The sequence below is a fragment of the Phyllosticta citriasiana genome (assembly GCF_038021145.1).
Source record: "Phyllosticta citriasiana strain CBS 120426 chromosome Unknown IWZ02scaffold_14, whole genome shotgun sequence".
In the NCBI taxonomy this organism is placed as follows: domain Eukaryota; kingdom Fungi; phylum Ascomycota; class Dothideomycetes; order Botryosphaeriales; family Phyllostictaceae; genus Phyllosticta; species Phyllosticta citriasiana.
The window spans coordinates 246,005-272,557 of record NW_027117291.1 but is presented as its reverse complement, the minus strand read 5'-3'; the positions used below and the strand labels follow the sequence as shown (position 1 = coordinate 272,557).

The 26,553-nt window shown below is 55.4% G+C and overlaps 14 protein-coding genes across 14 annotated transcripts; 7 read left to right on the top strand and 7 right to left on the bottom strand.

The window, feature by feature from the left end:
* Positions 1-100: 100 nt before the first annotated feature.
* On the top strand, positions 101-1,050 carry IWZ02DRAFT_484648 (uncharacterized protein; the record flags this gene model as incomplete). The annotated part of the gene is made up of 3 exons (XM_066769197.1): positions 101-344; positions 405-502; positions 570-1,050. The coding sequence occupies exons 1-3, from the start codon at positions 174-176 to the stop codon at positions 1,048-1,050; spliced, it is 750 nt and encodes a 249-aa protein (XP_066619270.1). The 5' UTR covers positions 101-173.
* A 3,518-nt stretch (positions 1,051-4,568) lies between these two features.
* On the bottom strand, positions 4,569-5,229 carry IWZ02DRAFT_484647 (uncharacterized protein). Its single transcript, XM_066769196.1, has one exon. The coding sequence runs from the start codon at positions 5,195-5,197 to the stop codon at positions 4,799-4,801; it is 399 nt and encodes a 132-aa protein (XP_066619269.1). The 5' UTR covers positions 5,198-5,229; the 3' UTR covers positions 4,569-4,798.
* Positions 5,230-6,305: 1,076 nt separating this feature from the next.
* IWZ02DRAFT_436186 (uncharacterized protein) lies at positions 6,306-7,438 on the bottom strand (the record flags this gene model as incomplete). The annotated part of the gene is made up of 3 exons (XM_066766507.1): positions 6,306-6,804; positions 6,881-7,002; positions 7,187-7,438. The coding sequence occupies 3 exons, from the start codon at positions 7,436-7,438 to the stop codon at positions 6,306-6,308; spliced, it is 873 nt and encodes a 290-aa protein (XP_066619268.1).
* A 1,226-nt stretch (positions 7,439-8,664) lies between these two features.
* IWZ02DRAFT_77841 (40S ribosomal protein eS27) lies at positions 8,665-9,354 on the bottom strand. The gene is made up of 3 exons (XM_066771206.1): positions 9,226-9,354; positions 8,953-9,015; positions 8,665-8,895 (listed from the first exon to the last, which is right to left on the bottom strand). Exons 1-3 carry the CDS (start codon positions 9,226-9,228, stop codon positions 8,713-8,715), a joined length of 249 nt encoding a protein of 82 aa, XP_066619267.1. The 5' UTR covers positions 9,229-9,354; the 3' UTR covers positions 8,665-8,712.
* A 112-nt stretch (positions 9,355-9,466) lies between these two features.
* On the top strand, positions 9,467-10,433 carry IWZ02DRAFT_77826 (uncharacterized protein). The gene is made up of 2 exons (XM_066771205.1): positions 9,467-10,223; positions 10,272-10,433. The coding sequence occupies exons 1-2, from the start codon at positions 9,763-9,765 to the stop codon at positions 10,342-10,344; spliced, it is 534 nt and encodes a 177-aa protein (XP_066619266.1). The 5' UTR covers positions 9,467-9,762; the 3' UTR covers positions 10,345-10,433.
* Positions 10,434-11,152: 719 nt separating this feature from the next.
* IWZ02DRAFT_471643 (uncharacterized protein) lies at positions 11,153-11,898 on the top strand (the record flags this gene model as incomplete). The annotated part of the gene is made up of 3 exons (XM_066768892.1): positions 11,153-11,376; positions 11,529-11,751; positions 11,866-11,898. 3 exons carry the CDS (start codon positions 11,153-11,155, stop codon positions 11,896-11,898), a joined length of 480 nt encoding a protein of 159 aa, XP_066619265.1.
* Positions 11,899-13,383: 1,485 nt separating this feature from the next.
* Positions 13,384-14,286, bottom strand: IWZ02DRAFT_77762 (uncharacterized protein). The gene is made up of 2 exons (XM_066771204.1): positions 13,761-14,286; positions 13,384-13,486 (listed from the first exon to the last, which is right to left on the bottom strand). Exon 1 carries the CDS (start codon positions 14,154-14,156, stop codon positions 13,827-13,829), a length of 330 nt encoding a protein of 109 aa, XP_066619264.1. The 5' UTR covers positions 14,157-14,286; the 3' UTR covers positions 13,384-13,486; positions 13,761-13,826.
* A 130-nt stretch (positions 14,287-14,416) lies between these two features.
* IWZ02DRAFT_384361 (peptidase C65 Otubain-domain-containing protein) lies at positions 14,417-16,086 on the bottom strand (the record flags this gene model as incomplete). The annotated part of the gene is made up of 7 exons (XM_066765329.1): positions 14,417-14,534; positions 14,580-15,059; positions 15,106-15,398; positions 15,444-15,703; positions 15,756-15,819; positions 15,867-15,953; positions 16,009-16,086. 7 exons carry the CDS (start codon positions 16,084-16,086, stop codon positions 14,417-14,419), a joined length of 1,380 nt encoding a protein of 459 aa, XP_066619263.1.
* A 981-nt stretch (positions 16,087-17,067) lies between these two features.
* On the bottom strand, positions 17,068-19,035 carry IWZ02DRAFT_77623 (PCI domain-containing protein). Its single transcript, XM_066771203.1, has 6 exons — positions 18,894-19,035; positions 18,681-18,839; positions 18,569-18,629; positions 18,120-18,515; positions 17,973-18,072; positions 17,068-17,886 (listed from the first exon to the last, which is right to left on the bottom strand). Exons 1-6 carry the CDS (start codon positions 18,935-18,937, stop codon positions 17,165-17,167), a joined length of 1,482 nt encoding a protein of 493 aa, XP_066619262.1. The 5' UTR covers positions 18,938-19,035; the 3' UTR covers positions 17,068-17,164.
* Positions 19,036-19,096: 61 nt separating this feature from the next.
* IWZ02DRAFT_460895 (pre-mRNA-splicing factor Cwc25) lies at positions 19,097-20,866 on the top strand. Its single transcript, XM_066768184.1, has 4 exons — positions 19,097-19,476; positions 19,523-19,664; positions 19,712-19,778; positions 19,829-20,866. The coding sequence occupies exons 1-4, from the start codon at positions 19,407-19,409 to the stop codon at positions 20,687-20,689; spliced, it is 1,140 nt and encodes a 379-aa protein (XP_066619261.1). The 5' UTR covers positions 19,097-19,406; the 3' UTR covers positions 20,690-20,866.
* Positions 20,860-22,632, top strand: IWZ02DRAFT_425710 (rho3 protein-like protein). The gene is made up of 8 exons (XM_066765898.1): positions 20,860-21,255; positions 21,330-21,380; positions 21,451-21,468; positions 21,537-21,553; positions 21,613-21,627; positions 21,715-21,836; positions 21,888-22,104; positions 22,169-22,632. Exons 1-8 carry the CDS (start codon positions 21,206-21,208, stop codon positions 22,279-22,281), a joined length of 603 nt encoding a protein of 200 aa, XP_066619260.1. The 5' UTR covers positions 20,860-21,205; the 3' UTR covers positions 22,282-22,632.
* Positions 22,633-23,701, bottom strand: IWZ02DRAFT_460881 (60S ribosomal protein eL21). Its single transcript, XM_066768183.1, has 3 exons — positions 23,515-23,701; positions 23,404-23,451; positions 22,633-23,314 (listed from the first exon to the last, which is right to left on the bottom strand). Exons 1-3 carry the CDS (start codon positions 23,616-23,618, stop codon positions 22,984-22,986), a joined length of 483 nt encoding a protein of 160 aa, XP_066619259.1. The 5' UTR covers positions 23,619-23,701; the 3' UTR covers positions 22,633-22,983.
* A 171-nt stretch (positions 23,702-23,872) lies between these two features.
* IWZ02DRAFT_493603 (40S ribosomal protein uS4) lies at positions 23,873-24,720 on the top strand (the record flags this gene model as incomplete). Its single annotated transcript, XM_066769952.1, has 4 exons — positions 23,873-23,937; positions 24,032-24,130; positions 24,217-24,450; positions 24,540-24,720. 4 exons carry the CDS (start codon positions 23,873-23,875, stop codon positions 24,718-24,720), a joined length of 579 nt encoding a protein of 192 aa, XP_066619258.1.
* Positions 24,721-24,916: 196 nt separating this feature from the next.
* IWZ02DRAFT_77570 (uncharacterized protein) lies at positions 24,917-25,949 on the top strand. The gene has a single exon (XM_066771202.1). It carries the CDS (start codon positions 25,112-25,114, stop codon positions 25,700-25,702), a length of 591 nt encoding a protein of 196 aa, XP_066619257.1. The 5' UTR covers positions 24,917-25,111; the 3' UTR covers positions 25,703-25,949.
* The last annotated feature ends 604 nt before the right edge of the window (positions 25,950-26,553 follow it).

Genomic DNA, 26,553 nt, shown 5'->3' with positions numbered 1-26,553 from the left:
GCGACGACTGAGGTACGTAAACGAGCGGAAGCTCAGGGATCTTCACGCGCCGTACATTTAGGGCTGAGACCAGGGACCTGCGTCATGTCCGTCCCGCTGCCCTCAACCTGAACTCCACTCAGGCAGCTCATTTGTCTGAAGCTCTCGTCCCTCCCACATCCCCCGCAGCGCCAATGGCCGACTCGACGCACGAAATGCCCCCCAAGCGCATCCAGCCCAAGCCCTCGGGTGTCGCTGCCACGACGGAGCTGGTTGAGCGCCTTGACGACCTGCTGAAGCGCTACCTCGAGCTGCTGGACCAGTACACACAGGCGAGAGAACAGCTGTCCAGGGAGCTGTCGGCGGTGCGTGTTTCCACCCCAACTGACTGCCATTGATCAATTGAATTGCTGATAAGATTCTAGGGATACATTGCGCTGGCAAAGGCCAACTTTAACGCGCCAAATCGCGTGCGCTACGGACGCGATTTCTACGACGAGCGCATGCAGGCGCTGCGCACAGTGTGCGTTTCTTCCATCGCTGATAGCCGACTTCCTCGACTTCGGAATTACGGGCACATACTCATGCAGTGTGATTGATAGGACGATCGAAGAGAAAGACGACGCCAAATTCCGCACCTCCATCGTCCTGGCCGCCGACTCCGAACCCACACCAAAAACAGAGCCAGAAGCAGACGCCAACGAGAAACCCGCCTCGAAACCGCCCCCGTCCTCTTCTTCCCCTACCGATCCCCAGATCTCCAAGTACCCCACGCCTCCGCCCGACTTGCCGCAGCTGTCCAAAGACGATGACACCTCTGAAGAAGAGGGCAAGGAAGATGGAGAGGAAGAGGAAGATAAAGAGGACAAACGCAAAAAACAACAGCGCCAGCGCGATCCGATCCGCTGGTTCGGCATCCTCGTGCCGCAGGCGCTGCGCAGTGCGCAAGGCAGCTTCGTCGGTGCGGTGGAGACGGCTGTGCCGCGGACGCTGAATCTGGCGACCGAGATGCGCGAGCTGGAGATTGAAATTGGGAGGGCGCGGAAGGCGATGCGTAAGAGTGGGGGATGAGGAACGGACGGGAGTCAGAGGTTTGAAAAGATGCCTTGTGCTTGTAGAGATGTGGTGAAGGGTGTGCGAAAACAGTTGAGTGTTCAAGCTTTGGTGTCAAGTCTTCAGAATTAAGCTGAAGTATATAGGTGTAGGTGGGTGCTGAATGGGCCTGATACGTACATATGCAGATGGCCTCTAGTCAACACTTTCTATCCAGCTGAGTCGAACAGCTGCTGCTCATGCACCTCGGACATTCTCAGCCACATATGGGCATATGATCACTCCCACGCCCCGCATCTCCCATACCCTCGCCGTATTTGTAAAATCAACTTCAACCAGTACACGGCGTACTCTTCCTTTGTTGCCTTTCCTTCTGACCTTAACTGCTTCCTCCTTCTCTTCTTCCGACTCTGTGTTTAAGCGCTATATGTTTCTCATTATGAGACTCGCGTTCACGACAGAGTAATAATGCCGCTCTCAATACCACCACATGATGTGTAGGGTTGCCCGCCGCGAGTGACCAGAACCGAAACCGCAGCGCGACCAACAAGTCCATTCGAAGCCACGAGCACGCACCAATAATTTGAGCTTTGAGTCCGTTTGCTGACCCAAACACAGTCAACAACGTTTCCGTGTTTGTCATGCGCTTTGGAACGCCGCGTGCGCTTGTCTCCCTCCTCCATCTCGGAAAGTCTGCTTTTTATACGTGGAAGAGGAGGTCAGTGCAAGGCAACGGGCGGTCTGCTGGCGGCGACGCAGAATCAGAAGCGCAGGCGTCGTGGCTGATGCCGTCTGTCCGTGGAGCATGTGAGAGCCGAGAAGAGGACGTGCCACGTGAGAGAGCTTTGCCTACAAAACCCCATCGTTCGCTGTCTCCTGGATTCATCGCTCGTCGACGAAGTCGCAAATCCAAGAGTACACGACAGTCGAACTGGTGTGGTCAAGGTCACAAACCAAATACTGTGTTCGTTTGGGGGCTTCTTAGGTCGATATGGAGTTCGCTTTTCAGCAGAAAGAGCAGCAAGCCAAAGTTCCGGGGTACATTGAAGAGCGTGGAACGAGAACAACGTCAGTAATGACGCTGAGCGATGAAGTGGGGAGATGCTGGCTAGCATCGCTTTCGAACAACGGTTTTGTGAGCTTCTCCGTCTGTGTCTGCGCCCACGTCCGGAGAGCGAAGAGCTTTCTCATTGGTCAAGTCGAATAACAGAGGTACAGCAGTCCGTGGACTCCATTCGCCACAGCAGCAGACAATAATGGTGGCGTAGAAGAAGGGGTTCGATGATGTTGACTGATAACATTTTAGCTACTTGAGAGGTTTGGGATGCAGTAGTCCCCTGCCTGGTTGGTTCCGCCGGAAACCAGTCAATATAGGTGATGATCCAGAGACAAGTCGACTGGCCCGAAATCCACAGCCAGTGTATCGCGTTGTCCATTGACCTATCTCCGTTGGGTTCCTGGATGTCGAATTGGATCCTTGGAAGAACGAAGCAAAGCGGCAGTTTAAATACTTCATCGCGACGTCTACGCGTGCGCAATCGGCGTCGTCATTCAGCGGAATCACGAGCATTTGCTCTGTCTGCCGCGCACTCGGAGCACCTAAACGCGCACAGCTCATGACACCGGGACCCGCCGATTCTTCATCAAGAATAGGGTATAAAAAGGCTCTACTCTCACATGTGCGCAAGCATGTGAAGGCTCCCATGACGTGGCCAGCACCAAGTAGCGGAGATTTGCGGATGTAAAAGGGGAGGAAGCGGCGCATATGCATCGATGGGCGTGAGGAAACGCGGCTCTGTGCATTTTCACCCAGCACAGCGACTCACTGGGATGGAAGGCCAAACAAAGAACACAAAACACTGCTTTTGCGTTGGCTGTGGCTGTCTTTCCTACTCCTCACGCTCGTTAGTATGTGGGTAGGGCACTGATATGTCACTATGGTCGCTCCGTGAAAAACACCATCATTAACGTCCGACGCTGGAATTCGGCATCAATGGCACTAACAGAAAACTCCGACTTCCCTGATCAAGGAATTAAAGAAGGAGTGGGAAGAGAGTGCAGCACAGACCAGACCATCCCACGACAGAAAAGGACGGGGAAAACGATGGAAGATATGATCAAGGGCAAAAGTGAAAGCGAACATGAAGGCTTCAAGCAGTTCAAGTAGTTCTATCCCACAGATAGATGGTTGCAAAGCGCAAACCCTCCAAGATCGTGGCCATCGCTCTTGAAATGCCATCCATCAGACTCGCCAACCACCACATCTCCACCCACATCTCCACATCCTTCCAGCTCTTCCCCTCCTCCTTCTCGTTCTCGTTCATCCCCACAGCACTTCCGCCCCAAAGGCGTCGGACATCGAATACTTCGCCGTGCTGCTGCTGCTGCTGCTGCCTGCGGGTAAAATGCGACTGCGAATGTGAGGGCGAGGACGAGGATATGTGCGGGTGAATCAAATCAATCCCTCGATCCAGAGCTCGGCTCCTCTCCCAAAGAACTCAGCTTCGTCAGAACGAGCCCGCCCGCCCACAGTAGTCTCAGCAGCTCTCCAGATCCACTACACTCCACTGCGCTACGCTGTGCTGCTGATGCTTCCTCTCACAATCCGTGCATGCGTACGTACCCACTTGCCCGCCTGCCTACACTCCTTCCTCCTTCCTCCTTCTTACTTCGTATACGCATCAACAACGTCCATACCCACACACAAATCAATGGATTCTGAACCCTCCCTCTACATCACATCCGTCGATCATTTCGATCATTTCTGGGGGCCAAGCAGCCCCAAGCAGCCCCAAGCCCCATCTCCCTCGAACAAGCCGGCGCCGCAGCTGACAAGCTTCGCGCCGCGCCGTTTGGGGCCGTCTTAGTTAGCCGGCATTGACGTTGGCGTTGGTTTTGGTGTTGTGGGGCCGTCGGCCGGTGATGCACATCGATGCTTGTTTCGTTTGGGGGCGAAGAAGAATTTACAACGTCGAACGAAGCGAGCGAGCAAGACTGACTGACTGATTTGCGGGTTTGAGGTCGTGGTGAGGCGAAATCAGATGAGCTGCGTATCTTGATTGGGATTAGGCGTGGTGTCCTGTTTTGGATTGGCGCGGTGCGTGCTGAGAAGGAACAGATGGACTCTAAGATGCCGATGCCGATGCCGATGCCGATGCCGATGCTGAGCAGAGAGAGCCGAGTCTGACTAAGTGAGAGCTACCTACTTCTGCTGCGGGCGATCTGTTGCCGTTTGAGGTAATGTAGGCGGATTGATGTTGGGGGTCGGGCCAATTGCTTCTGACGACGGGTTGGTTTAGGGCTGGCCGTTAATCTTTTTGATGTCAATTTCAGAGGATTTCGTTGGTAGTGGTTTGGACGCTTGATTTGGTGTTTTCTTTGCGGGTTTTCCTGTGCAGGTGGTGAGAGGTAAGGTGGTAGGTTGGTAGGTCGGTCGGTTAGTAGGTGTCTAGCGTCGTCAGTGAGTTAGTAGTATCTCATGTAGTCAGCATCACATCAACGCATCGAGACACCAACACTCACTCACACGCACACTCTCAACCCAGCCCAGCCCAGCCCAGCCCAGCCCAGCCCAGCGCTCCACTCATCCAATCCTCTCCTCCACGCGCAAACCCAGTCCTGCGTCCGCTGAACCCGGCAAAAAGCACCATGTTCATCATCTTCCGCTCACCCAAAAGAGCCATTATCCACTTCGGCAGGCAGACGAAGGAATCGTCAGACTCCTCCTCCTCCTCCTCCTCCTCCTTCCTTCCCACTCCCAATCCTACTACAGCAAAACGGCTATACATACATACAGGAAGCCCCACAGCAAGGCAGAAACGAGCCAGACGGAGCGCGATCGATGCCCACTTGACAGTGGGGGCTGGGGCCAGAGGAGGAACGTAGACCATGTTCTGCGTGCTGTGAAGGGGAGGGATTGACGGACGGGGACCGAAGAGAGGAGTTGCTGCGGCGGTTGATGATGATGGATGGGGTCAGTGTTGGTGGAGGCGGGGAAGCCTGTTTGCCGTTCTTTCTGCCTGGATGGATGAAGTCGTCGACTGACTGACTGACTGTATGCAGACGAGGCAGATGTGGAGAAAGACGTAAACGAGAGACTGAGAGAGAGGGAGATATTGGGGGGAGGGGGAGAAAGAGACAGACAGGATGGATGACAGAAACACATAAGAAGGGCAGCCAGCCGTATGGTAGCACCTCACCACCATCAGCAATCACAGCTTGACTACTCCTCCACCACTACTACCGCCAAACCAAACCACCAATTCTTTCAAAATGAAGCTCACGGCCTTCCTCTCGACTCTCTTCGCCGCCTCCCTGGCCACGGCAGTCGCCATCCCAGATCCCAACCCCAACCCACTGCTCGAGAAGCGCTGCATCGCGCGCGGCGGTACGTGCACCTCTTCTCTTCTCCTTTTCTTTCCTTTCCTTTCCACATTTCTCTACCACTCTTAAATCTTTGCTTCTTGTTCACCTTGCTAACGCACCCCGACAGTCGAATGCATCAACGACCTAAACAACTGCTGCTCGCCCAACGTGTGCGCCATGAACAAGGGGCTCGGCACGTTGACTTGCGGTGGTGTCTAAACCAATGACTCAGCCACCCACTCAGTCTTCATTCTCTCTTTGTTTTTGACTGGTGTTGGCTGGGGATGAACGAATGAATGGATGGATGGATGGATGAGACGACAAGACATGACATGATGAAGAGAGAAGACGCTTCGTTCTTTTTGTTGGGTTGGGATCTTTCTTTTCGCGCAGGTTGAGCGGGGGTGAGGGTGGGTAGCTAGAGATGTGTCTGCGACGATGTAGGAGGACATGAGGGAGAGGCAATTTGATGTATTGTTTGGATTTACTTACTTGATGGCTGGCTGTGCTGATTGAGTGCTTCTCATGTGTATTCCTCCTCTTTCAACGCTACCGCCGTTGCGAAACTTCTGCACCCGCCACCATCGATGCAACATGACGGATATTCGTTGGAGCTCCACGGGCCGTTTTTTGAAAAGGAGAGGGAGCGAGACAGAAGAAAGAGAAAGGGAAAGTGTCTTGAGTACGTCGAAGAGTGGAGACAGTGATTATGGTGGATCGGTTCTGTCTTTTCTGCAGATAGGCATTCTGGGGAGCGAGAAAAGGAAGGAGTGGGAGATGAGTAAAGGAGATTTTATACCTGCAGACAGACACCGCGATGCGTTCGCTGTGACACCATCACCCGTCCACGACTGTCACAGGACCATGTCATAACATCGCCAGCACCCCCTCCCTCTCCTCTCCACCCCCTAATACCCCTCCTTAGCCTGCCCCTCTACACCCTCCCCCCTCGCCTCCCTCACAATCTTGACCCCCGAACTCGTCCCAATCCTCCCCGCACCAACAGCAACAACCCTCTTCAACTCCCCCGCACTCCTGACCCCGCCACTCGCCTTGACAAACATCCTCCCCGTGCCCTCCCAACTGGAACCCAACAATCCCAACGCGCCCTTCATGAGTCTCACATCCTGCACACTGGCACCTCTGCCATTAAACCCCGTACTCGTCTTGACGCAGTCGAAGCCCGCGGCGGCGGCGAGCGCGGTCGCCGTCACGATCTGCAGCGGCGAGAGCTGCGAGGTTTCGAAGATGAGTTTGAGGACGGTGGGGCGCGGGGCGGCGGCGCGCAGGGCGTGCAGGTCGGATAGGATGGCGGCGTAGGAGGGGTCCGGTTGCGTTTGCAGGAGTGGCCAGTTGAGGACGATGTCGAGTTCGGTGGCGCCGGCGGCGATGGCGGCGCGGGATTCGCTGGGGTCGTGTGTTGGATGGTTGAGGGAGAAGGAGGAGGAGGAGGAGGGGAGGAGGAGAGAGTGGAAGGACTTACGCGACTTTCTCCTCAGTGCTATACGTGCCCTCGTGGAAACCGACGACGCACGCAACGCCGACGCCCGACCCCTCGAGCAGCGCGACGGCCTGCTCGACGAAACCTAGCCGCACGCAGACGGTCTGCAGGTAGCATCAGTAAAATTCCCAGCATCGTGCATCGTAGCATCCCAGCTCTTATCTCCGCCTTCGTCCTCCTCTTCTTCCAAACCCAAACCCAAACCCAAACCCAAACCCACACCCAACACCCCCAATTCCTCAAATCCAAACAAAAGGGAAGAAAAGAAAAGCGAAAAACAAAACCCACCGCAAAGCCCTCACTCCTCGCCTCCTCGCAAAGCGCCCGCACCTGCTCCCCCGTCGCATCCAACTTGAGCAGCGTATGATCAATCAGCCTGGCCATCTGCGGCGGCGCCAAATGGACGTCGTGTCCCAGCGACGCGGGGGCCTCGGCCAGGGCGCCGGCGGCTTCGAGCTGGGAGAGGAGGGACGTGGTGAGGGATGTCCAGCCGCGTGTGTCGGTGGGGGAGGGGATGGGGATGGGTGTCGGGGAGGCCATTGTGAGTGCGATGGTGTGCAGCGAGGGATGATGAATGAGAAGCCGCAAAAGACCTGTGCAGTCAATACACCAGCAGATGGCCTGCCTCCCTGTGGAGACAGACGGACGACGTCGGTAAGTAGGTGTGTAAGTAAGTGGGCAAGACCCCAGATCCAAAGCGAATGCGGGGGACGACGACAACCACAAGACGTGCAGTGCAGACGGGAAAGAAACGAGACGAGACAAGCGCAGCAGCTCTTCCTCTTCTTGTACCGTACCGTACGCGAGAAAGCGATCAAAATTTTTTTCTCTCCTCCACTGCGCTATCTGTCTATCTATCTAAACGGCTTCCGGTCTGGGCTGGGCTGGGCTGGCGGGGGCGGAGGGCGCCGCCTGGGCGACGGAGCGAGGGGGAGGGGGAGAGGAGAGGAGAGAGCGGAGTTGCGGTGGTCCACGTGCGTGGGGTCGAACCAAGGAAGAGGGGGAATAGAAGAATTTGGCGAGTCCGTCTGGGCGAATAGCGACGAGCAAAAGTCTGGAACGCCGTCGGCCAACGACGACGACGGGTGGAGCACTTGGGGGGGTTTCCGTTCTCCGCTTGATTCATTCGTCGTGTGGGGATTGATTGGGCAGAGGTTTGAGGTCACGGGCAATAATGGATGGTGCCGTGGCTGGTGCAAGACACGTTTGTGGTTTTACCGTTCCAAGCCTCCATTTGCGGTTCAGTACAAAACAAAAGACTGCGAGCAATCAAGCATGTTGCAGGTGTCCTCGATGCAACAACAGACGACGGGTCCTCGCCGCCACGAAACCTGCACCCAGGCAGATCCGGCGCGGCTCATGCGCGTGATGTTTTGATCATCTCCCCTTCCAGCATGCGTATAACACAACGACGAAATAAAAGACATACAGAAACGTAACAGGAAGAGAAAAAAAGCTGCTTTGTGCTGCTCGCCACTGGCATGCCGGCCGACGACACCACAGGTTTTAGAAACGTCTCATGTCGCTAAGATATCCGGAACTCCCGATTTTGTGTGAAAATGGCTTTGGTTTGCGTGGGTGCTTGCTTGCTTTTGGCTCGCTTTGGCTCAGGCCTTGCTTTGACCGATATTTTCGACAACCAGGATGGGATTCCCTCTTCTATCCTGCAAGGTGATTCCGTGTCATGTCTCTACCACGCCATTTTGAGAAAGCCATGATGAAAAGAGTTTCGTGTCCCAAGCACTCGCCGCGCATTCACCATTCATTCATGCCGCTTTTAGCCACCCCTCGCTCTTTGCTGCTGGCGCACGCCTTTACTTCCTCCTGAAAGAACAGCCCTCGGTGAGGCGGGCCTTGCCACCGGTGGGCTGGCAGAGGACTTGCGAGCAGCCCTGGCAAACGACGACGGTCTGGGCGTGCGAGAAGACGGTGGTGATGGTGAAGCAGCCGGGGCACTTGACGTCCATGAAGAAGGAGCGGGGGCCCGGGACGAGTTGCTTTTAGGCGTCTGTCAGCGCTGGCTCGTTGTCGACGGACGAGTAAGAGGAGCGAACCTTGAGCTTGTGCTTCTTCGCCTCGGCGGCGGGAGTGGGGTTGAGAAGGTCAACGGCGAGAACCTGCACACGGCGACCGTCGTCAGCGTCCTGTTTGTCCAAGGCCCAAATCGGCCAGCATTTCGTCCTTCCATCGTCGCGAGGCGTCCTCCGTCCCGGTGTGAAGCAGACGCGTCGTTCGTGTCGGTCGCGGTCGTGTCCATGTCGTGTGCTTCATCGGGTCGTGTCGCCACCTCGTGCAGTTTTCGGTCGGGCAGCAGCGGGTAGGCTCACCATCTTGACGGCTTGTCAGAGAATCACTGGGTAGCTGTTTCCTTGAGTTGTCGGATGGATGGTTTGCGGGAAATGGAAACAGCGGGTGCTGGGTGATTGTCGATGGGGTTCCAGAGGAGAGAAGTCGAAATCACGGCGGCCGGCGGCAAACTGAAGTGCGAGCAACTCTCGCTCGCCAACGTTGCCCCTTTCGGACTAGTGCATTTGGTCGCCTTCAAGGTGCATCTCATTGCCTCATCTTCTCTACTCGTTTACTATTTGTGATCTTCTTGTTGGTCGAATTACCGGCTGGTAATGCTCAGCGTCTTCGTCACTACGATTTTGAATCTATACATTCAACATTCGACCATCATGTAACCATGTTGACAGCTCAACATCACCCCCAAGACTCGCTACCAGTCTTGACTGCTCCCATCTTCCAAGTGTATATAAAGGCTTGCCATGTCTCTCTCTGCCCGACAGTCTTGATCTCTGGATACAGCCACTTCCTTGCCAAACATCACAAAATTCTCTCACAAAATCTCCAAGCAACCAAACATGTCTTCCCAGGTATCAACCACGACGACCGTGTTAAGCGAGAAGAGTGAGGACCTCCAGGAACACAAGATCCAGGACTCGAACGACGCATCCAAGGAAAATGACCCCGTCAAGCCAAGCCTCCTCCGCCGTCTCTGGGAATTGGACGAAGCCTACGTCATAGAATGCCTATTGCCGGGAGACAGCAAAGACCAAAGACTCTGGATGCGGTGCCTGCGAGCGACCATTGCCATCATCCTTGCGGTCGGCCTGTATGAACTTGTCATCCACCTGAAACTCCTGCTGCTGCCGAAAAGCGTCTTGTATTTTGGGGGCACGCAATTTTGGCTTGTGAGGTACCTCCTTGCGGCCGGCGTGCTCATCTGGGAAATCGTCTTCCATCGCAAAAGCTTCGGCGTCAGTCAAATCGCCTTCCTAATTGCCGGCTGGATCTATGTCTTCTGGTCTTTGTCACATTTCAGGTAGGCTTGTGAGCTCCTCTCCACTTGGATCTTGCTGATGTTGTTTAGAATCCACGATACGCCGGAAGGCCTTTTCCTATGCTTCGTGGTACGACAGGGACCACGATGGGTCCTGTGGTAGAAGCAGGCAGCCGAAAGCAGTGGCGACGCGAGTTGGTCAGCTGAAATGGGTCTGTGAGTCACTCTGGTGGCGACGGTATTGTGCGAGGCAAGAGTTGTTTTTTTCGTGATTCAATCTGAGCTTTGTCGATGTTGGGCGGGTGTTCCTGAAAGCGCCCACCACCTGTCTCCATACAATATGCATGCCATGTCGATGGGGCCAGCAGACGGACCGAGTCGACATGCTCACCGCCCAGGCGTTTCTTGCATCTTCATGTACCTAGTTATAAACAAAGCGCCGGTAAACGATAGGATGCTTTACTCAAGACTCTTTGCACGCAGAGTGACTGTTGATGCCAACGCCACAGGACCTCGGCCAGACTCGGTACAGAGGCCGCAGCTGACGGGCGAAGCTGATGGAACACGACGGCAACCTAGGAGGCAGCATCAGCGAAAAAAAGAGTTGAAGACGTGAACAACAGGAAGAAGACAGCTCGAATGTCACGATACAGCTGGCGATGTCGCACATGTGCCTAGCGAAAAGAGAAGAGCCTCAGCAACGGCGGTTGAAAGGCGTGCAAATCGGAGCAGTGTGATTCGGTCTTTTCGTTGCGATTCCCTGGCGTCTGTCCATCGGATCTCTGTCGCCTCCGGCTGCCGCCGAGCCCGTAGCTGCTCTCCAAATAATTTCCATTTCTCCGCCACCCACTGCCTGACCACCTACCTCAACCCCAACGTCAACCAACCCCTACGTCGCCAAACCCAACCAACGCATCTACACCATCTCCATCACCAATCGCAGCCACCTCGTCAACGCCAAAACAACAACAATGCCTCGTCAAGGTCGCGGCAGTGCTGCTCCCCGCCGCTCGGCACCCGCTCCGGCACCCGCTCGCCCCAGCGCGCCCGCGCCTGCTCCCCAGCAGCACCGCCCTGCCACGACGGCCGCGCATCCGCCTCAGCAGCAGCACCAGCAGCCGCACCCGCCGGCCGCCCAGGCGCCTGCTGCCTCGCAGGGCCCCGGCCTCTTTGGCCAGATGGCTTCGACTGCGGCGTGAGTACTTTCCAGGGTCCGAATAGCTCTACACTACATCGCCGATGCTTGGGGGAAGATGAGTTGAACGGAAGGGCGGAAAGATGAAAGGAAGAATGGAGGAGACAACGAACACGGCATTGAGAACAAACGCTGACATCTTGAACGAACAGTGGTGTCGCTGTCGGTTCGAGCATCGGCCACGCCATCGGCGGCTTCTTCGGTGGTGGCTCGTCTGCCCCCGCCGAAGCAGCTCCCCAGGCCCCCGCTGCCGGCGCGTCTGAGTACCAGCAGCAGGCGCCCAAGGTGTGCGAGAACGACGTCAACGCGTTCAAGCAGTGCATGGACCAGAATGAGGGATCGTTGACCATCTGTGGGTGGTATTTGGACCAGCTGGTAAGTTTTTCTTTCCGCCAGTGTTGAACCAGGGAGACGGGATGGGAAAGGGAGAAGAGATGGGCGGGGATGGGAGTATACGTGGACATTTTGCTGACGATGCGCGTTTAACAGAAAGCGTGCCAGCAGGCTGCCAGCCGCTACTAGGCCTGCCTGTCTGCCTGCCTATGCTCCCCTCATCACCTTCACCACCGATCCTCATATGTACAAAACCCAAAAAAGAAATCTCTCTGCTTCATCGTGGCGCTCTGGCATCACACTCTCGACTCTGACTCCTTCTCGCTCTCGAATTGCGCGGAGGATGGACGTGCGACTAGCATGAATGATTGCAGTAGCAAGTCACAGCAGTAGCGGTACATGAGAATAATCAATCACACACTTTTCCCACATGGAACGAACAAACGAATCTAAATCTACGTGACCTACTCTCTCGCCAACCATCTTTCCTCATCTTTCCCCCTTCCTCCCCACCCATCTCCCTCCCCCGTCTGCGCGAAGCCCTGTGCCTGTGTCTGCGTCCATTCCGGTACCACCTCGTCTTGTGTCAAACACAAGTACCCACTACTGCCCGCTCACAGTCTTGACCATTGACCATCGATGTGGATCAGAGAGTATAGCAGAGTCACCCTACCCTATCCTACCCCACCCTACCCTACCAAACCAAACCACACCTCACCTCATCCACGCGCGAGCAAAAAACAACAAAAAGACAACAAAAAGACAACAAAAAGACAACAAAAAGACAACAAAAAAAAAAAGGGAAAAAAGAAAAGAAAACGAACAAAGGCAGAGAGAGTCTCTACATAACCATCGCCATAACCATGGCGATCGACAGCCTCAATTCAGTCTCGCCACAAACGTCAAGGTACGGTACAGGTGTGAAAGTCTGTTGGGAGTGCTTGGTTTCATGTTTGACTTGGGGAGACAGGGGAGGGGGTTGGGTTGGTTGGGTTGGTTGGGTTGGTTTACTTTGGTTTTACTTTTCTGATGGGAAAAAAAGGGGGAAGAAAAGAGAGAGAGAGAGAGAGAGAGCGCGGCGGCAGGTAGGTAGGTAGATAGGTAAGTTGGTAGATGGTAGTAGGTCTGGATGTTTTGGCATCGGGCTAGGTTTATTGCGTTACAGATAGACGCTTCTGTCCGAGCACCAGGGGGAAGAGAAAGAGTGTAAAGGAAAGCGTGGTAGCGATTTCATGATCATCGATTTTGTTACTATGTGAGTGGTTGACTAGGTAGGTAGGTAGCTAGGTAGTTAACTAGTGCAAGGTAAGGTAGTGTAAGGTAGGCAGGTACATGTAGGACTAAGTAGGTAAGTAGGTAATAGGCCGCATCCCATCCCATCGCATCCCATTCATTCCGTCGCGCGTGTCTCGCAGAATAGTCAGCGGCGGCAAGCAAGCAAGCAACGCTTCCGTTCGCCTTCTTCACTTTACCTCTCCTCCTCCTCCTCCCCCTCCAGCACGCCATCGCCAAAAGCAAGGCTTCTTTCCTTCCTTCCTTGCTTGCCTCGTCTCATTCCACATCTCACACCCCACACGTCTCCCTCTTCCTAATGCACGGCATGCCTGCCTGCCCGCTTGCCCATCAACTCATTCCCCATCTCTCTTTCTCTCTCTTCATGCGCCAAGACGACAAAGAGGCAAGAGCCGCATCGCACCCGTACAGGCATGCACGCGCACCTTTGCAGTCCACCTCTCGCCGCGCTATTGCTTCCAACGCCACGCACGCCAACGACGCCCTTGCTTCCCACGATCCAGAGACACAGCCAAAGCAAAGGGGACGAGGGAAAGAGGGGAAGAAGAACGAAAAAGAGGAAAAAAGTTTGGTGCGCGCTTCAACGCTACATAGCCATGCGAAGCTCAGCTCAGAGCCCAATCAATGGAGATGTGAGGGAGGAATATGGTAGAAAAAATGATCAAGTAGATGATGAGCATGATGATGCCGATTCATACAGTTCCATAAAGCGAAACGAAGGAAAGGGGGGAAAAAAGGTCATGATGAAGCAAATCCACTTGCGCCGCTTCTGTGGTGATGGTGGTGGTGGTGGTGGTGGTGGTGCGTGCGTGACATGAAGAACATCAACAACAACGGAGAGGGGCGAGCGACATTAACAGTAGTAGCAAGAAGCCGAGAGGTAAACATTTCGCGTGCATCCCGTCGATGAGGATCCAGTTGGAAAAGGAAAATCTTGTTCCCTGCAGGCAGGAGGACATTGAAGTAGTAGCAGCAGCATGACTCATAAATGATAAGCAGAGAATAAGAAGAAGATGAGAGAAGAAGAAAAGAATACGCCAAGCAATTTTTGCTAGCAAGTTAATGGGGGCACCCTGAGGCAAATGGTCTTTCTTGCGTGAACAACGTGCAGATGAGAGGGAAGAAGGGAAAGGGTTTCGTTCGTGACGGGGCATAATGCTAAGACATGATGATGATGTTGTTAAGTCCTCGGTAAGGTGATGACGAGTGACAAAAAGAAATTACCCCTTCCGATACTGACTGTCTGAATACCTATTGGCTCGCTCGCTAGCCGTCTTCAGACAGACTGCAAAACTATGGAAGAGAGGGTTGTTAACGAGATTCATTCGGACTATGAGTCGTTAAAAATGTCGAATTCGAGCTGGGTTGGAAAGGAGCGAGCTCGCTTTCCTTGCACGGCGCGTGGGGCCGTGGGCTATTGCGAAGTTGACTTGTGGCGCGAGCGAGGATGGGAGCCGTAGTCGGCGGCATCCGGCGTCCACTCTTCGGGTTGAAAGTCGGGGTTCAGGAAGTGGGCGGTATTGTAGCAGGAACTAAAGAGTCAGTCAAGCGCCACGGTTACATTGTCTCAAACTCACTTTTTGAATATCGGCGTCTGCAGAGTGGCCGCATGTGAAGGCGCCGGTGCAAAGTCCTGTGCCAGCTCGTAGACTGAAGGCCGCAATCGAAACGGCTCATCGCGCGCCATGGGGCCAGACGTATTGACAGGCAGACCCACGCGATTGTCCATTGGCAGGCTTGGTGCAACGTAGTCGTGGTTTGCGTGTGTCACGGGCAATGGCGCGTACATTGGCTGAGGCTGCGGCTGGACCGGAGGAGGCGCACTTTGAGGAAACCCATATGGGTCAGACAGGTAACTCGGTTGCTCGAGCGGCGGTGCCAGTGTTGTCGGACCCATGCCTGGAATGTACGCTAGCACATCGGAGAATCCTCTATTAATGTACACAGAGTCCTCGGAGAGATGGGGCGCCAGATTCACCGCCACCTGGTTACCCATGGGCGAAGCGACGACTGGCTGTGGCAAATCCTCTGGTTTGTAGAGAATGTCGTAGTGGCCGCTGCAACAAGTCAGCCATGGCTCGGAAAACAGCAGGGTAAGCTTACGGTCGGTAGAGAAGACGAATGGTTGGAGGATTCAAGACTGGCAGGTCATCTGGCCCAGAAACGTCGAATTCGTACGTGCTCACTTCATCGCCAGAGCTTCGGTCCAAGTACAGCGCCTCCAGCGCAATGCTCGCCGGCCGGAGGAGCACTTGGAAGAGGGCGGTCAAGCTGACATGTTCGATTTCGCACACGGCCGCCTCGACAGAGCTGGAGCAGTACTGCCGAATGTCCTGGCCCAAGAGGTAGGGCTCAAAATCGGCTGCATGAGTCCTGATCCAAGCACTTGTCAAGAGCTGCAAAGATTAGTTTTGGTCGTCAGAGTTGGGTTGTGCGCTTACCTTGAGGTGGGTGATGATGCTCTGTGACACAATTTCATCGTTAAAGGCATCGAGCAAGACCGAGTCATCCGTGGCGCGAGCATTGGACGACAATTTGCGCAGTAGAGCAAAGGTCTCCTCTGCAAAGTCGTCGTACATGTCCGCCTGGAAGCCGACCTGGTTGAGCAGGTTCGCCAACGACCTCAGCCTGCTTTGCTCCTCGAGAAACTTTGTACGGTCGCCGAGACGTTGGAGCACTTCAAAGTAGCCAAAGGCAATCGCTGGACGAGTGGTTAGTGGCAGCGTTGGAGGTGGAGCGGATCGCGTGCGTACCTCTCCATCCGCAGTGTCCATCGCCGCGACAGGTCCGGTATTGCGAGTACTTGAAGGGGAGGTTCTACGCACATTAGCATGGCAGATTGAAAGCGAAGAATCAAGACTTACCTGGGTCTTCGCACGATAGATGGGGTCGCTGTTGGCGTACTCTTGGGCAATGGCCGAGGTCGACTGTCTTGGCCCGACCAGCGGTCCCTAGCTTGATCAGCACGCGTCGGTCGCGCAACGCAGCGGGGCGAGGCCGACTTACAGAGAGCTCGGGCTGGTACTCGTCGGACAGCTTTTGCAGCTGGACAAAGTCGTCGTCTTGTTGCATGGCGTAGGTCATCCTGCCAGTTGGGGCTGGTGCGGGCGGGCGAGGAGGCAGAGGCGATGGGGTGTAGCTGGCGGGAAGCTCCGCAGTGCGATGGGGAAGCTGAAATGAGGGCCTGTACGACGAGAGCGTCGACAAGCAAGGGAGGGCCGGGTCATGGAACGAGTGCGGAGGATATGGGTGGAAGTTGGGGGAGAGCATCGGTTGGGGTTGGCGGTCCATGGCCGCTCGCTAGCGGAGGGCACCTCAGGGCCGTCTGGTGGCAGCGACTTGCGGTGGCAGACGGGCAGCGGCAGAACAGAGCAGGAATGGTGTTGACACGCACGACGGCAAATATCCGAGCGAGCAGTAAGGTGGGTAGGTAGGGAGGTAGGTAGGGAGGTAGGTAGGGAGGTAGGTAGGTAGGTAGGTAGGTAGGTCGGTCGGTAGGTAGGTAGGTTAGAAAGGGATACATACGTAGGCAGGCCAGGGCTTTAGTAGACGCAGTCGACGGGCCGGCGGTTGCAGCGACGACGAAGTCGTCGTTGTGATACACACACAGCGCTTTTGCCAGGGGCAGAGGCAATCAATATATCAAGGAAGGGGGCTTCGTCGACTATGCTGCCAGGTACCAAAGCGCTCTTGGTTGAAACGGCGAGCCTCTGTCGTAGCATTTCAACCCCATTCATTCATTCATTCAGTCATTCATTGTAAGACAGCGCCATCTCCTCCCGTCCAGTCTCTCCATGATGCCAGCGTGCAGTCGTCTGGTGCGCAGCACAACACCACAGACACGGCCAAAACAAAAGTGAGCTGTAACATGCAATACCCTCTGTCACGCCTGGGCTTGCAGCGCTGTCCAGGCTCATTGGTGGCCTCGACGGTACGCGCCCGCTCCGCTGGTCGACTGCATCGTGTCATGTACCGGAGCCCGGTTGGTCCCAGGCGACACGACCGATGCAATCGCTCGGTATAAAAAGAAAATCCCACCCTCGTCCACGCCTCGCCGTGCCACCAGACCCCGATCTTGCAGCACCCCAAAAAGCAACTGACCTGGGGCAGCAAAGCAACTCCCCTCGAGGTTTCAGCCTTTGCCTCTCACAAGGGCTTGAAGTCATGGCATCAACCCAGCTGCCGGCACTCTTCCCGACATGACCTTGCCCTTGGTTCCGCTCCTGGCCTTGACCTGTCGTCCTCCTCCACCCTCCGATAGGCCCTGTGCCGCCTGGAACTGCGAAGCCTCTTCCGAACGGAAGCCCTCTCCCTCGTTGAGCACACTCGCCCACAGCATCCCTATCGCCGCCGTCCACTGCTGCATCGCATGCACCCGATCCCTGTCCGTGCTACTCGACATCTCCACCGTCCCCTTTTGTTGGTTGATCTTCCCGCGCAGCTTCTTGTCCACGATAAGGAAGCTGACAATGTCTTGCACCTCCGGAAGCGAGATTTTGAGCTGCCGTGAGATGAAACTGAGCGTGAACCGCGTGTACGGTGCAATCAGCTTCAGTACCGCCTCGGTGCGGATGTTGCGCGTCACCTCGTCAATGTTTTCGGCGATAAACGGATCTGCAAGGAGCTCCTTGTTGTTCTGCAGCACCTTTTCATACTCATGAATGTCGTCGCGCTGGAACGCGTCAACCAGGTCCGTCATGGCTGCAATGCGCGGGTCGTTCTTGTACGGCTTGGTCTCCTGCGAGTCGAACGGGTTGATGTCTGACTTCATGAGCATCGTCGTCAGCACCAGGTACTTGAGCACCTGGATCCGCTGCAGTGATCCCGCCTCGTCATAGTTACGGAAGCTTTCGAAAAAGTCACTCTGTGCCTCCTTCCAGTTCTCTGTTGCCCATGTTAGAACCGCTCACCGCTTGCCAAAAGCAAAAAAAAAAAAAAAAAAAAAAACAAAACGAGGAAGCCTGCCGCACCTTCGCTCATGTGCATCTTTCCACCACACTCCCGGATAATGCCCATGATCTTGGGGTGTGGAACAGCTGATCGAACCTTGAGCGCGCGTTGATAAAGGGCCTGATTCGCTGTTAGAGATGCACCCGCCGCACGTGAATGACACAAACCTTGAGCCGCTTGTTGTTCCTGGTTTCCGCGTACATGAGAATCTCAAGCGAGTACACCTCGAGCGAATAGGTGCCTTTGCTGGGATCATCCGATCCGTCCTCTCTCTGGCATGCCTTGTGTAGCTCACGCAGCTTGTCGGTGAGCTGCCGGTAGTCCTTGCGCTCCAGCCACAGCTTTGCCAGCTTGATGTTGGTCTTGAGCCACAATCGCTCATTGTTGGTGCTCTGGAAGGAGTCTAGCGTCAGAGCATAAAACTTCTCCATGCACTTGTAAGCCTCGTCATCTTCGGCCGCCTTTTCGATAAAGTCGAGCATGTTGTTGATTGATTTTTCCGAGTAATTTCGTGTGACGGCCGACTTGACGTAGGTGAGAAGCTCCTGGTAATGCTCCACCGCCTGAAATGGGAGTCAGCAAATGATGCAATCGAGGAGCGCATTGGGAATTTGACCTGAGAATATCTGCCCAGCTTGAACTCTAGCTTGATGGCTTGTTTGAGACCTTTGAAGCCCCTGGAATTCTTCAGCAACAGTCCAAGTCAAGGTCAACTGAGCGCCACGTACCAGTCGCCTTTCTCGCTCTCCAACGCGGGCACACCGAGGAATTCATCAATGGCATCCTCGGGGTTGTCTCCCTTCATTTGCTTTGCGCCGTAGTACTTGTTTTCAATGTCGACATCGCCCGTTTGCTCGTCATCGTCGTCTTCGTATTCAAAGTCGTAGCTGAAGCGGTGTCAGTCATGCTCATGTCGACAGCTCTTCGGGGCGCGAGCTCACTCTTCCTGCTCCGACTCTTGCATGAAATCGTCGTCGGAAGACATGATGGCGGCGCAACTTGAGGTGAGGAAGCAATGAGATGACGTGAAACTGTCTAAGAGCCTTGATTCACCAGACAGGTCGAAATCAGAGAGGGGCGGTGATTGTAAGGCAAGTTGGAGCGACGCGGTAAATGGCTGGACGTCAGTGGCATATCGATAAGTGCCAAAGTCATGGCCGTTCTGGAGCTCTAGCGGGGATTTAGCGGGCCGAGCTGGACCGTGCACGGACAAACACGAACAAGGCGGTGACCCGGCCTGCCCTGGTCCTTGGCCCTGTCCCCTCCGAGCCTGATCTTGCCGCACCCAACGCGTCTCCCATCTTCCGACACCAACCTTTGCATTGTTTGAGCCTCACGTCAAGCATCAGACGCGTTACCACAAACATTCTAAACACGGCCTCTTACGACCAGTACTCTCGCCGCCCGATCTCCATTTTCAACAACAATCGCCGCTCTGAAAGGCAACCGCCAACATGGGAGGCGATCTCAACTTGAAAAAGAGCTGGCACCCGCTCTTGATGAGCAACCAGCGTCGAGTATGGGGTAAGTGGACCTGCGCCCACTTGAAGTCTTGTCTAACATCCTCCAGAGGAAGAAAAGAAGGCGCTCGACGAGCGCAAGCGCATCGACCAAATGAAAAAGGAGCGCGAGGAAGAACGTGCCATCCAGGAGCTCCAACAAATGCAAGAATCGGCCGGTGGACAAAAGAGACTGAATCGCGTAGACTGGATGTGAGTGGCACTGCTTCAAGCTGTTGGAATTGGCTAACCGCTGGCAGGTATTCGGGCCCATCGAGCGGACAGACTGGTACTACCGAGGAACTCGAAGGCTACCTCTTGGGCAAGGTAGGACAAACCCCTAACACCCTGCGGAATTTGAGACTGACAATTTACAGCGCCGCATCGATAATCTCGTCAAGAATGAAGAAAACAAGAAGCTGGAAAAGAGTGCAGGCGAAGAATCATTCATGACAACACAAAATGCGAATACAGCACGGGACGCAACGGCAAAACTTCGCGACGACCCCATGGCGGCCATTCGGAAGCAGGAACAGGCGGCACTCGAGTCCATGATGAATGATCCCGTGCGGCGTAGACAGCTCCTTCAAGCTTCAGGAGAAGGCGAGCGCCGAAAGCGGCGACACCGGAATCATGACGACGGCGGCCACCGGAGAAGACGTTCTCGCTCAGCTGAAGGGGAACGTCGGCGGCGCCATCGACACCGGGACGACGACTACCGACGTCGCGAGCGCTCAGCCTCGGCTGAAGGCGAACGCAAGAGACGTTACCGTGACGATGACGAGGACCACCACCGTCGAAGACGCTCAGACTCAGTTGAAGGAGATCACAGGCGACGAGACCGCAGGGAATACAACGACTCGAGAAGGAGACGCTCAGACTCTTTCGACGGCGACCGCAGGCGACGGGACCGAAATGAAGACTCTTGGAGAACCAAATCATCAGAGCACAAGCCCCGCAGGTCTCGGTCTCCGCCGCGTCGGCAAGATGAGGATGATGCACGCGCGCGCAAGCTAGCTGCAATGCAGTTCAGTGCGTCGCAGCTAGAGGACGATCGCAAGACGAGACTGGCGGCCATTAGGGCGCAGGAGCAAAGGGAGCGCGAAGAAGATGACAAGCGGCGGTCTGAAAAGGGCAGGTTTGTCTCTGGACTACACAGACAGGCCGGGGAGCAGATTGGACTGGGCGATCGGCTCAAGAGGTCGCGCGGAGGTCTCGAGAAGCTTGAAGCATTGTGATGCAGTGGTGTTGCATGTAGTAGTATTGACGATAGCTTTGCATTCACCGCCTACCTATTAGGAAAGCAGTTTGGGATGTCATGTCAGTCAGCGTGGTAAGCCACCATGGTCGCTAAATTAGGCGTCGGGCGGATCTCAGTTGGAAGATCTCCATCACAACTACTGGCTCCAGCGCACCGTGGTGGCCTCTGCGTTGTTCCGAGCAGCCCCCTCCCATCTCAACCTCGCCCGCCATCTCGCCGCTCCAAGTTTGTATATTTTCCACCTCACACTCGCAAGCCGTGCCTGCCAGGTGAGGTGCGTTGCCTGGACCGCCCCCGCCGACCCATCTGACCCTGACCCTGACCCTGACCGCGCCTCGACCCTCTTCTCCGACCGCGACCTCTCTCTCTCTCTCTCTCCCTCTCTCTCACTCCTCGCTCCGCTCCGACCGCGCCAGGCGCTCACCCTATGCTCTTGCGACTCCCTACTGCTGCCCGCGAACCTGTCCGCTGATCCGCCCACCGCTTCAACACCATGCCTCTCTGCGGTGGCACCAAGACGGTGCAGCGGAAGCTCGTGCTTCTGTACGTATAACTGGGACTGGTTCGAGCTTTGGCCGGCGCGCGCATCAACACAGGAGACTGATTCAGGACAACAGAGGCGACGGCGCCTGTGGAAAGACGTCGCTGCTCAATGTCTTTACGCGAGGGTAAGCAGCCGATCATGACGATGCCTTGTTGGTGCAGGAGCCTATGCTGACGATTGCTGCTGTGCCCCAGATACTTCCCCACCGTCTAGTGAGTCTCGAATGCTGCCCCGGAGCCCGCGTGGTCTGCCCGTCACTGACATGTCGCCTATGGAAAAGCGAGCCCACTGTTTTTGGTATGCATGCCAGTGTTGAGCGAATGTGTGATGACGGTGCGCTGACATGTTGCGTCTAGAAAACTACGTACACGGTACCAAGCCTCCTTGATGGCGCGGCGTTGCGTGCCAATGCCAATGACCTATCTTTCTCGCCCCCATGTATTGACGTCTCGCTCCAGACATCTTCATTGACAATGTTCACGTCGAGCTCAGTCTCTGGGACACAGCCGGTCAAGAGGAATTCGACAGGCTGCGCTCCCTCTCATACGACGACACGCACGCCATAATGCTCTGCTTCAGCGTAACATCTGTTCCATCCTCGTACACGGCGCGGCCTAACGAGCGTCTCTAGGTCGACTCGCCCGACTCGCTGGAAAACGTCGAGACCAAGTGGGTGGGCGAAATCGCCGAAAACTGCCCGGGCGTCAAGCTCGTGCTCGTTGCGCTCAAGTGCGATCTCCGGGAAGGAAACGACGACGAAGACGGCGCGCAACAAGGCGAAAAGTCGCTCATAGATTACGAGCAAGGCCTCAAGGTGGCCGAGAAAATTCGCGCCCTCAGATATCTGGGTACGTTGTGTCGGAACCAAGGCCGGCAAGTCCTACGTCAAATCACGTGGCTGACTATGATCAGAATGCTCTGCCATGAAGAACCGCGGCGTCAACGAAGCCTTCACCGAAGCGGCCCGCGTGGCACTGTCTGTAAAGTCGTCCAAGGACAATGACAAAAAGTGCGTGGTAATGTGAGAAGGCTTAAATTGACACGAGGCGGGGAGGCGGATTTCATTCTCAGCAAATACCTTGAGCGGGCTCGTCGGAGTTGAAGGCGCGTCATGATATCACCACCCGTTCACTTTCTTGGGTCTTGTTTTGGAAAGCGAGGGGAGGGGAGGGGAGGAGGGGCGGATGCGCTGCGACTCGTGCTCCCGTGGATGGGCGGGGAGCAATTGTTCTCTCTGCATATGGGCATTCGGAGGAAGATTGGCTGGCTTTTGTTGTCCCTCCATACTCACTTGTGCGTGTTTTCTTCTCTCTTGGCTTTTGAGAGCTCGTCTCACTCGGCTGCGTATAAACAAACTTCATTGTACATAGAATGAATTTCGTTGCTTTTCCAATCCGATCTGCTTAAAGGGTATCTGTCTTGGGGGCGTTGTGCGCAGGCCCTTGGATTCGTGCCAAGTGAGTGCCTGGGGAAATAGTGGCACGCGGGAAGATTTAATGATTCAATGGCGCGGGCCGCCAGTCGAACCTAATCCCGAACAAAACTCGCAGTCTTTTGATAGAGAAAATCCCATGAATTTTGAGGACTGAAGCACCATGTCCCTAAACTTTGACAGCGCCAGAGCTGTTTGTACCCGACCTGCAGCAACGCAATCCCAAGCACTCCCGCCGCGGAAAGAAAAAAGCCGACGCGACCCCTCGATCCTTTCGTTTTTGCTCGTTCGTTCCCTAGATGTGGGTGTCGTAAGGGATGGGGGTGATGGTCTCGGGGATGTTGTCCTTCATGGAGACGGTGCGGGCATCCCTGGGCTGGGCGGGCTGGCGCTTGAGCTGGACGCTCTGGCCCTCTGCCTTGGCGGCGCGCCTCCTGGCGGCGTTGTCCTTGACGCGCTGCAGGAACTCGTCGCGGGAGCGCGAGTGGCGGACGTGCTCGACGCGGACGTTGACGCGCTTCTCGATGTACCTGTTGCCGACCTGCTTGTACAGGATGACGCCGACGGCGGCCTTGGTCACGTTGTAGATGACGCCCGTCTTGCCGTGGAAGTCCTTGAAGGGCATGCTGTTGGGGGCGTTGTTAGGATTGCGCTTCTTCTTCTTCTTCTACTTCTCGTGGGTTCGGAGTGGGTGTTGGGTTGGGCGCGGACTGACCCCTTCTGGACGGCACCGTTGGCAACGACATCGACAATGTCACCGACCCTGCAAACCAAAAACTGTCAGATGTCGTCGATAGCGTAGCGGTTCGTGGCGGCGGCTGCTCACTTGTAGTTGCGGAGGTAGGTCGACAGAGGAATGGAACCGTGGTTCTTGAAGCCCCGGCTAAAGGCGTAGCGGGTGCCAGCGCGGAGACCTGCGGAGTGACCCATTGCGAAGGTTGTAGAGGGCGAGAGATGACGGAGTCGGGGGGGATTTTCTCAGAGGGTCGTCGTCGCTGGTTCGTGGTGTGGCATCTCAAAATTCATGTGGCTCCGCTGCCGCCCTCGGCGCACCGGTTTACCCGACAAGCGACGCACGGGCCAGCCCACCCACAACCTCGCAAAAGCGTCCATCGACGTCTCTCTCTGTCCGTCTTTTGCAGCGACGACACGACACCTCCTCCCCCACCGACCATCTCGACGCCATGGCTCCCAGGAGTTACTCCAAGACCTACAAGGTCCCGCGTCGTCCTTTCGAGTCCGCTCGTCTGTACGTCAACCTCTCTCGCGGCCACTGAGCATGAGCTTGCTTCTCTGCTTACGTCGGTGAGAACCCTCGTCTGATTTTATTTTGCGACCAACAGGGACTCCGAATTGAAGATTGTCGGCGAGTATGGCCTCCGCAACAAGCGCGAGGTCTGGCGCGTCCAGCTCACCCTCTCCAAGATCCGTCGTGCTGCCCGGTAAGTTCCAACCTGCGCGCCCTCTGTCTGGCCCACAATTTTTGCATCTCCGTCCGTCGGCTAACCTCACGCGACACGCTCAACAGTCAGCTCTTGACCCTCGACGAGAAGGACCCCAAGCGTCTCTTCGAAGGCAACGCCCTCATTCGCCGTCTCGTGCGCGTCGGTGTCCTCGACGAGTCCCGCATGAAGCTCGATTACGTCCTGGCCCTCAAGGTTGAGGACTTCTTGGAGCGCCGTCTCCAGACTTGCGTCTACAAGCTCGGCCTTGCCAAGTCGATCCACCACGCCCGTGTCCTCATCAAGCAGAGGCACATCCGGTACGCGCAGATTCCCGATGATGTGGTCGAGAATTCTCGACAGGCATTTTTTTCTCGACAGCAATTTGCTGACCTTTTTCTTCCTACAGCGTCGGCAAGCAGATCGTCAACGTCCCCTCGTTCGTTGTCCGTCTCGACTCCCAGAAGCACATCGACTTCGCCCTCACCTCGCCGTTTGGCGGTGGCCGCCCCGGCCGCGTCAGGAGAAAGAAGGCCAAGGCCGCCGAGTCCAAGGGCGAGGACGGCGCCGAGGAGGAGGACGAGGAGTAGACTCAGACTCCGCACAGCGACAACAACAGCAGCACTGCGGCGACGATGGTTCGGTTATCCAACAACAGCACGGGTTAGGAAGGAGGCTTCTTTTGACTATGAAAAAACAGACACACTCCCGGTTCGGCGTGTGGGCTTCTTTCCCCCCTAAAAATATCCCCCCGAGTAGGCGACGCGCAATTGAGAGTGGCCCCCCGTTAACCGTCTGGTCCGTGTCGTGGACGCGCGTGTGCTGTGCGTCTTGCAAGTCTTGCAGTGCGGTGCAAATGCCTCGTCCGAATGTAGTTTTTCCATCAAGTCACGAAGTCACGATCGTAGTTCCATTTGCACCGTCCCAACCTAATTCCTTCCTTTGTCGGACGTACCCCCCAAACCACCATAACGCCATGCCATGCCATGCCGCGCCGTCCACCATGAAAACCGCCCACCAAATCAGCCAAAGCAAAACGTACCTACGCACCCTTCTCCCTCCACCTACCACTACCGCCGCAAGCATGCCCTTCTCCCTTTACCAACGCACCACCCCTCCGTCCCTCCGGCATGCCTAGCTTCCTTATGTTGTCCGCTCGGCATTCCACCCACCTACCCACCCACCCACTCGGCCGGCCGTTCGCAGACAAAGAAACCCACCTGCCTCCTCCGTCACCACGGACAGCCATCGCTATCATCTTTTCTCTTTTCTCTTTTCTCCTTCTCTTTCTTTGATTTTCCCTCCTTTACCGCCCCGTCATCATATCGCGTCTTGCACCGCGCCACGTGCGTCGTGTCGTGTCGTGTCGTCGGCGGTCTTTGTGTCGGCTGTACCTGCCTGCCTGCCTATTTCTTTCCTTTCCTTTGCGGTAGCCCATTTTGTTTCGATTCGATTCGATTCGTTGTTTGCACAACCTTTCTTTCTTTCTTTCTTTTTTTCTCCCGTCTTGACGCCTCTTGTCCTATCGCATCGCTTCGTAAGGGGCAGGTGGGTAGGTGGGTAGGTAGGTAGGTAGGTATGGCGGTTGTTCTTTGCGGGAGGTGGTATTTTTTTGGAGGAGGAGAGGAGAGGAGAGGGGAGGGGAGGGGGTGGTGTTTGGAGCTGGGAGTTGGGAGTTGGGAGATGGGAGGAGCTGTAGACGTTTCTGATGGAGTGGGGTGTGGACGCGAGGTAGGGCTATATTTGCCAGGAGCTCCTCCATGGGTGGTATTATATGTCATTGCGTCCACGGTTACATAGAGCTAAGAGTTTGCTCAAGGTCCGAATGGTGTTTCTGAAGACATTTAAACGTCAATGTACACGGAGCTCCAAGTAATGAGAGATTCACTGGCTTCTGACATATTTTTGGTCAGAAAGAAAGACGACTCGCATTTCAAGCACCTCATTCAGCGTTCTCAAGGGTATCCTTTGTCATTCGGCTCCTCACTTTGGTTTCCAAGCTTTATTCGCTCTACTTGGGCGACGACAACAGCATGAAAGGATCATAATGAGAATGATAAACTCTTCTAGCCTTCTTCCCCCTTGTCGTTGCTCGAGGACGCGTTGGAGGGGACTTTCTTCCTTTTGATTAATGTCGATTGTGAGCGATGAACAACAGGATCTGCACTTGATGACAAAGAAGCTAGGGATTCGGCGTCAATTTCATCGATGGAAGACCTTCTTTCCCTGATTGTTGGGATCCCTGAGACAGACGCAAAGTCATCGAAGTTTAGTCCCGTTTCTGTTTGGTCCTCCGATTCGTCGTGGCCAGACAAGTCCTTCGAAGAAAATGATTCGGGCGGTGATCCGAGCTCAGACGGCAACGACTGTGTGTTTCCAACAGAAGCGTGACGTGCAGAGATCCACTTTTTGGCGGCTGTGGC

Coding starts and splice junctions, on each gene's coding strand:
- IWZ02DRAFT_484647 (XM_066769196.1), bottom strand. CDS start 5,197: ATGTGTTTCTGTCATCCATCCTGTCTGTCTCTTTCTCCCCCTCCCCCC.
- IWZ02DRAFT_77841 (XM_066771206.1), bottom strand. Junction 8,896..8,952: donor CGAAGAAGCACAAGCTCAAG/GTTCGCTCCTCT, acceptor GACGCCTAAAAG/CAACTCGTCCCGGGCCCCCG.
- IWZ02DRAFT_77826 (XM_066771205.1), top strand. CDS start 9,763: ATGTCTTCCCAGGTATCAACCACGACGACCGTGTTAAGCGAGAAGAGT. Junction 10,224..10,271: donor TGGTCTTTGTCACATTTCAG/GTAGGCTTGTGA, acceptor GATGTTGTTTAG/AATCCACGATACGCCGGAAG.
- IWZ02DRAFT_77762 (XM_066771204.1), bottom strand. CDS start 14,156: ATGCCCCGTCACGAACGAAACCCTTTCCCTTCTTCCCTCTCATCTGCA.
- IWZ02DRAFT_77623 (XM_066771203.1), bottom strand. CDS start 18,937: ATGTCTTCCGACGACGATTTCATGCAAGAGTCGGAGCAGGAAGA. Junction 18,840..18,893: donor CAAGAGTCGGAGCAGGAAGA/GTGAGCTCGCGC, acceptor ACACCGCTTCAG/CTACGACTTTGAATACGAAG. Junction 18,630..18,680: donor GAGAGCGAGAAAGGCGACTG/GTACGTGGCGCT, acceptor GAAGAATTCCAG/GGGCTTCAAAGGTCTCAAAC.
- IWZ02DRAFT_460895 (XM_066768184.1), top strand. CDS start 19,407: ATGGGAGGCGATCTCAACTTGAAAAAGAGCTGGCACCCGCTCTTGATG. Junction 19,477..19,522: donor CAACCAGCGTCGAGTATGGG/GTAAGTGGACCT, acceptor AACATCCTCCAG/AGGAAGAAAAGAAGGCGCTC. Junction 19,779..19,828: donor AAGGCTACCTCTTGGGCAAG/GTAGGACAAACC, acceptor GACAATTTACAG/CGCCGCATCGATAATCTCGT.
- IWZ02DRAFT_425710 (XM_066765898.1), top strand. CDS start 21,206: ATGCCTCTCTGCGGTGGCACCAAGACGGTGCAGCGGAAGCTCGTGCTT. Junction 21,256..21,329: donor CAGCGGAAGCTCGTGCTTCT/GTACGTATAACT, acceptor TCAGGACAACAG/AGGCGACGGCGCCTGTGGAA. Junction 22,105..22,168: donor TCGCGCCCTCAGATATCTGG/GTACGTTGTGTC, acceptor GACTATGATCAG/AATGCTCTGCCATGAAGAAC.
- IWZ02DRAFT_460881 (XM_066768183.1), bottom strand. CDS start 23,618: ATGGGTCACTCCGCAGGTCTCCGCGCTGGCACCCGCTACGCCTTTAGC. Junction 23,452..23,514: donor ACCTACCTCCGCAACTACAA/GTGAGCAGCCGC, acceptor TTTGGTTTGCAG/GGTCGGTGACATTGTCGATG. Junction 23,315..23,403: donor AACGGTGCCGTCCAGAAGGG/GTCAGTCCGCGC, acceptor CGCCCCCAACAG/CATGCCCTTCAAGGACTTCC.
- IWZ02DRAFT_77570 (XM_066771202.1), top strand. CDS start 25,112: ATGCCATGCCGCGCCGTCCACCATGAAAACCGCCCACCAAATCAGCCA.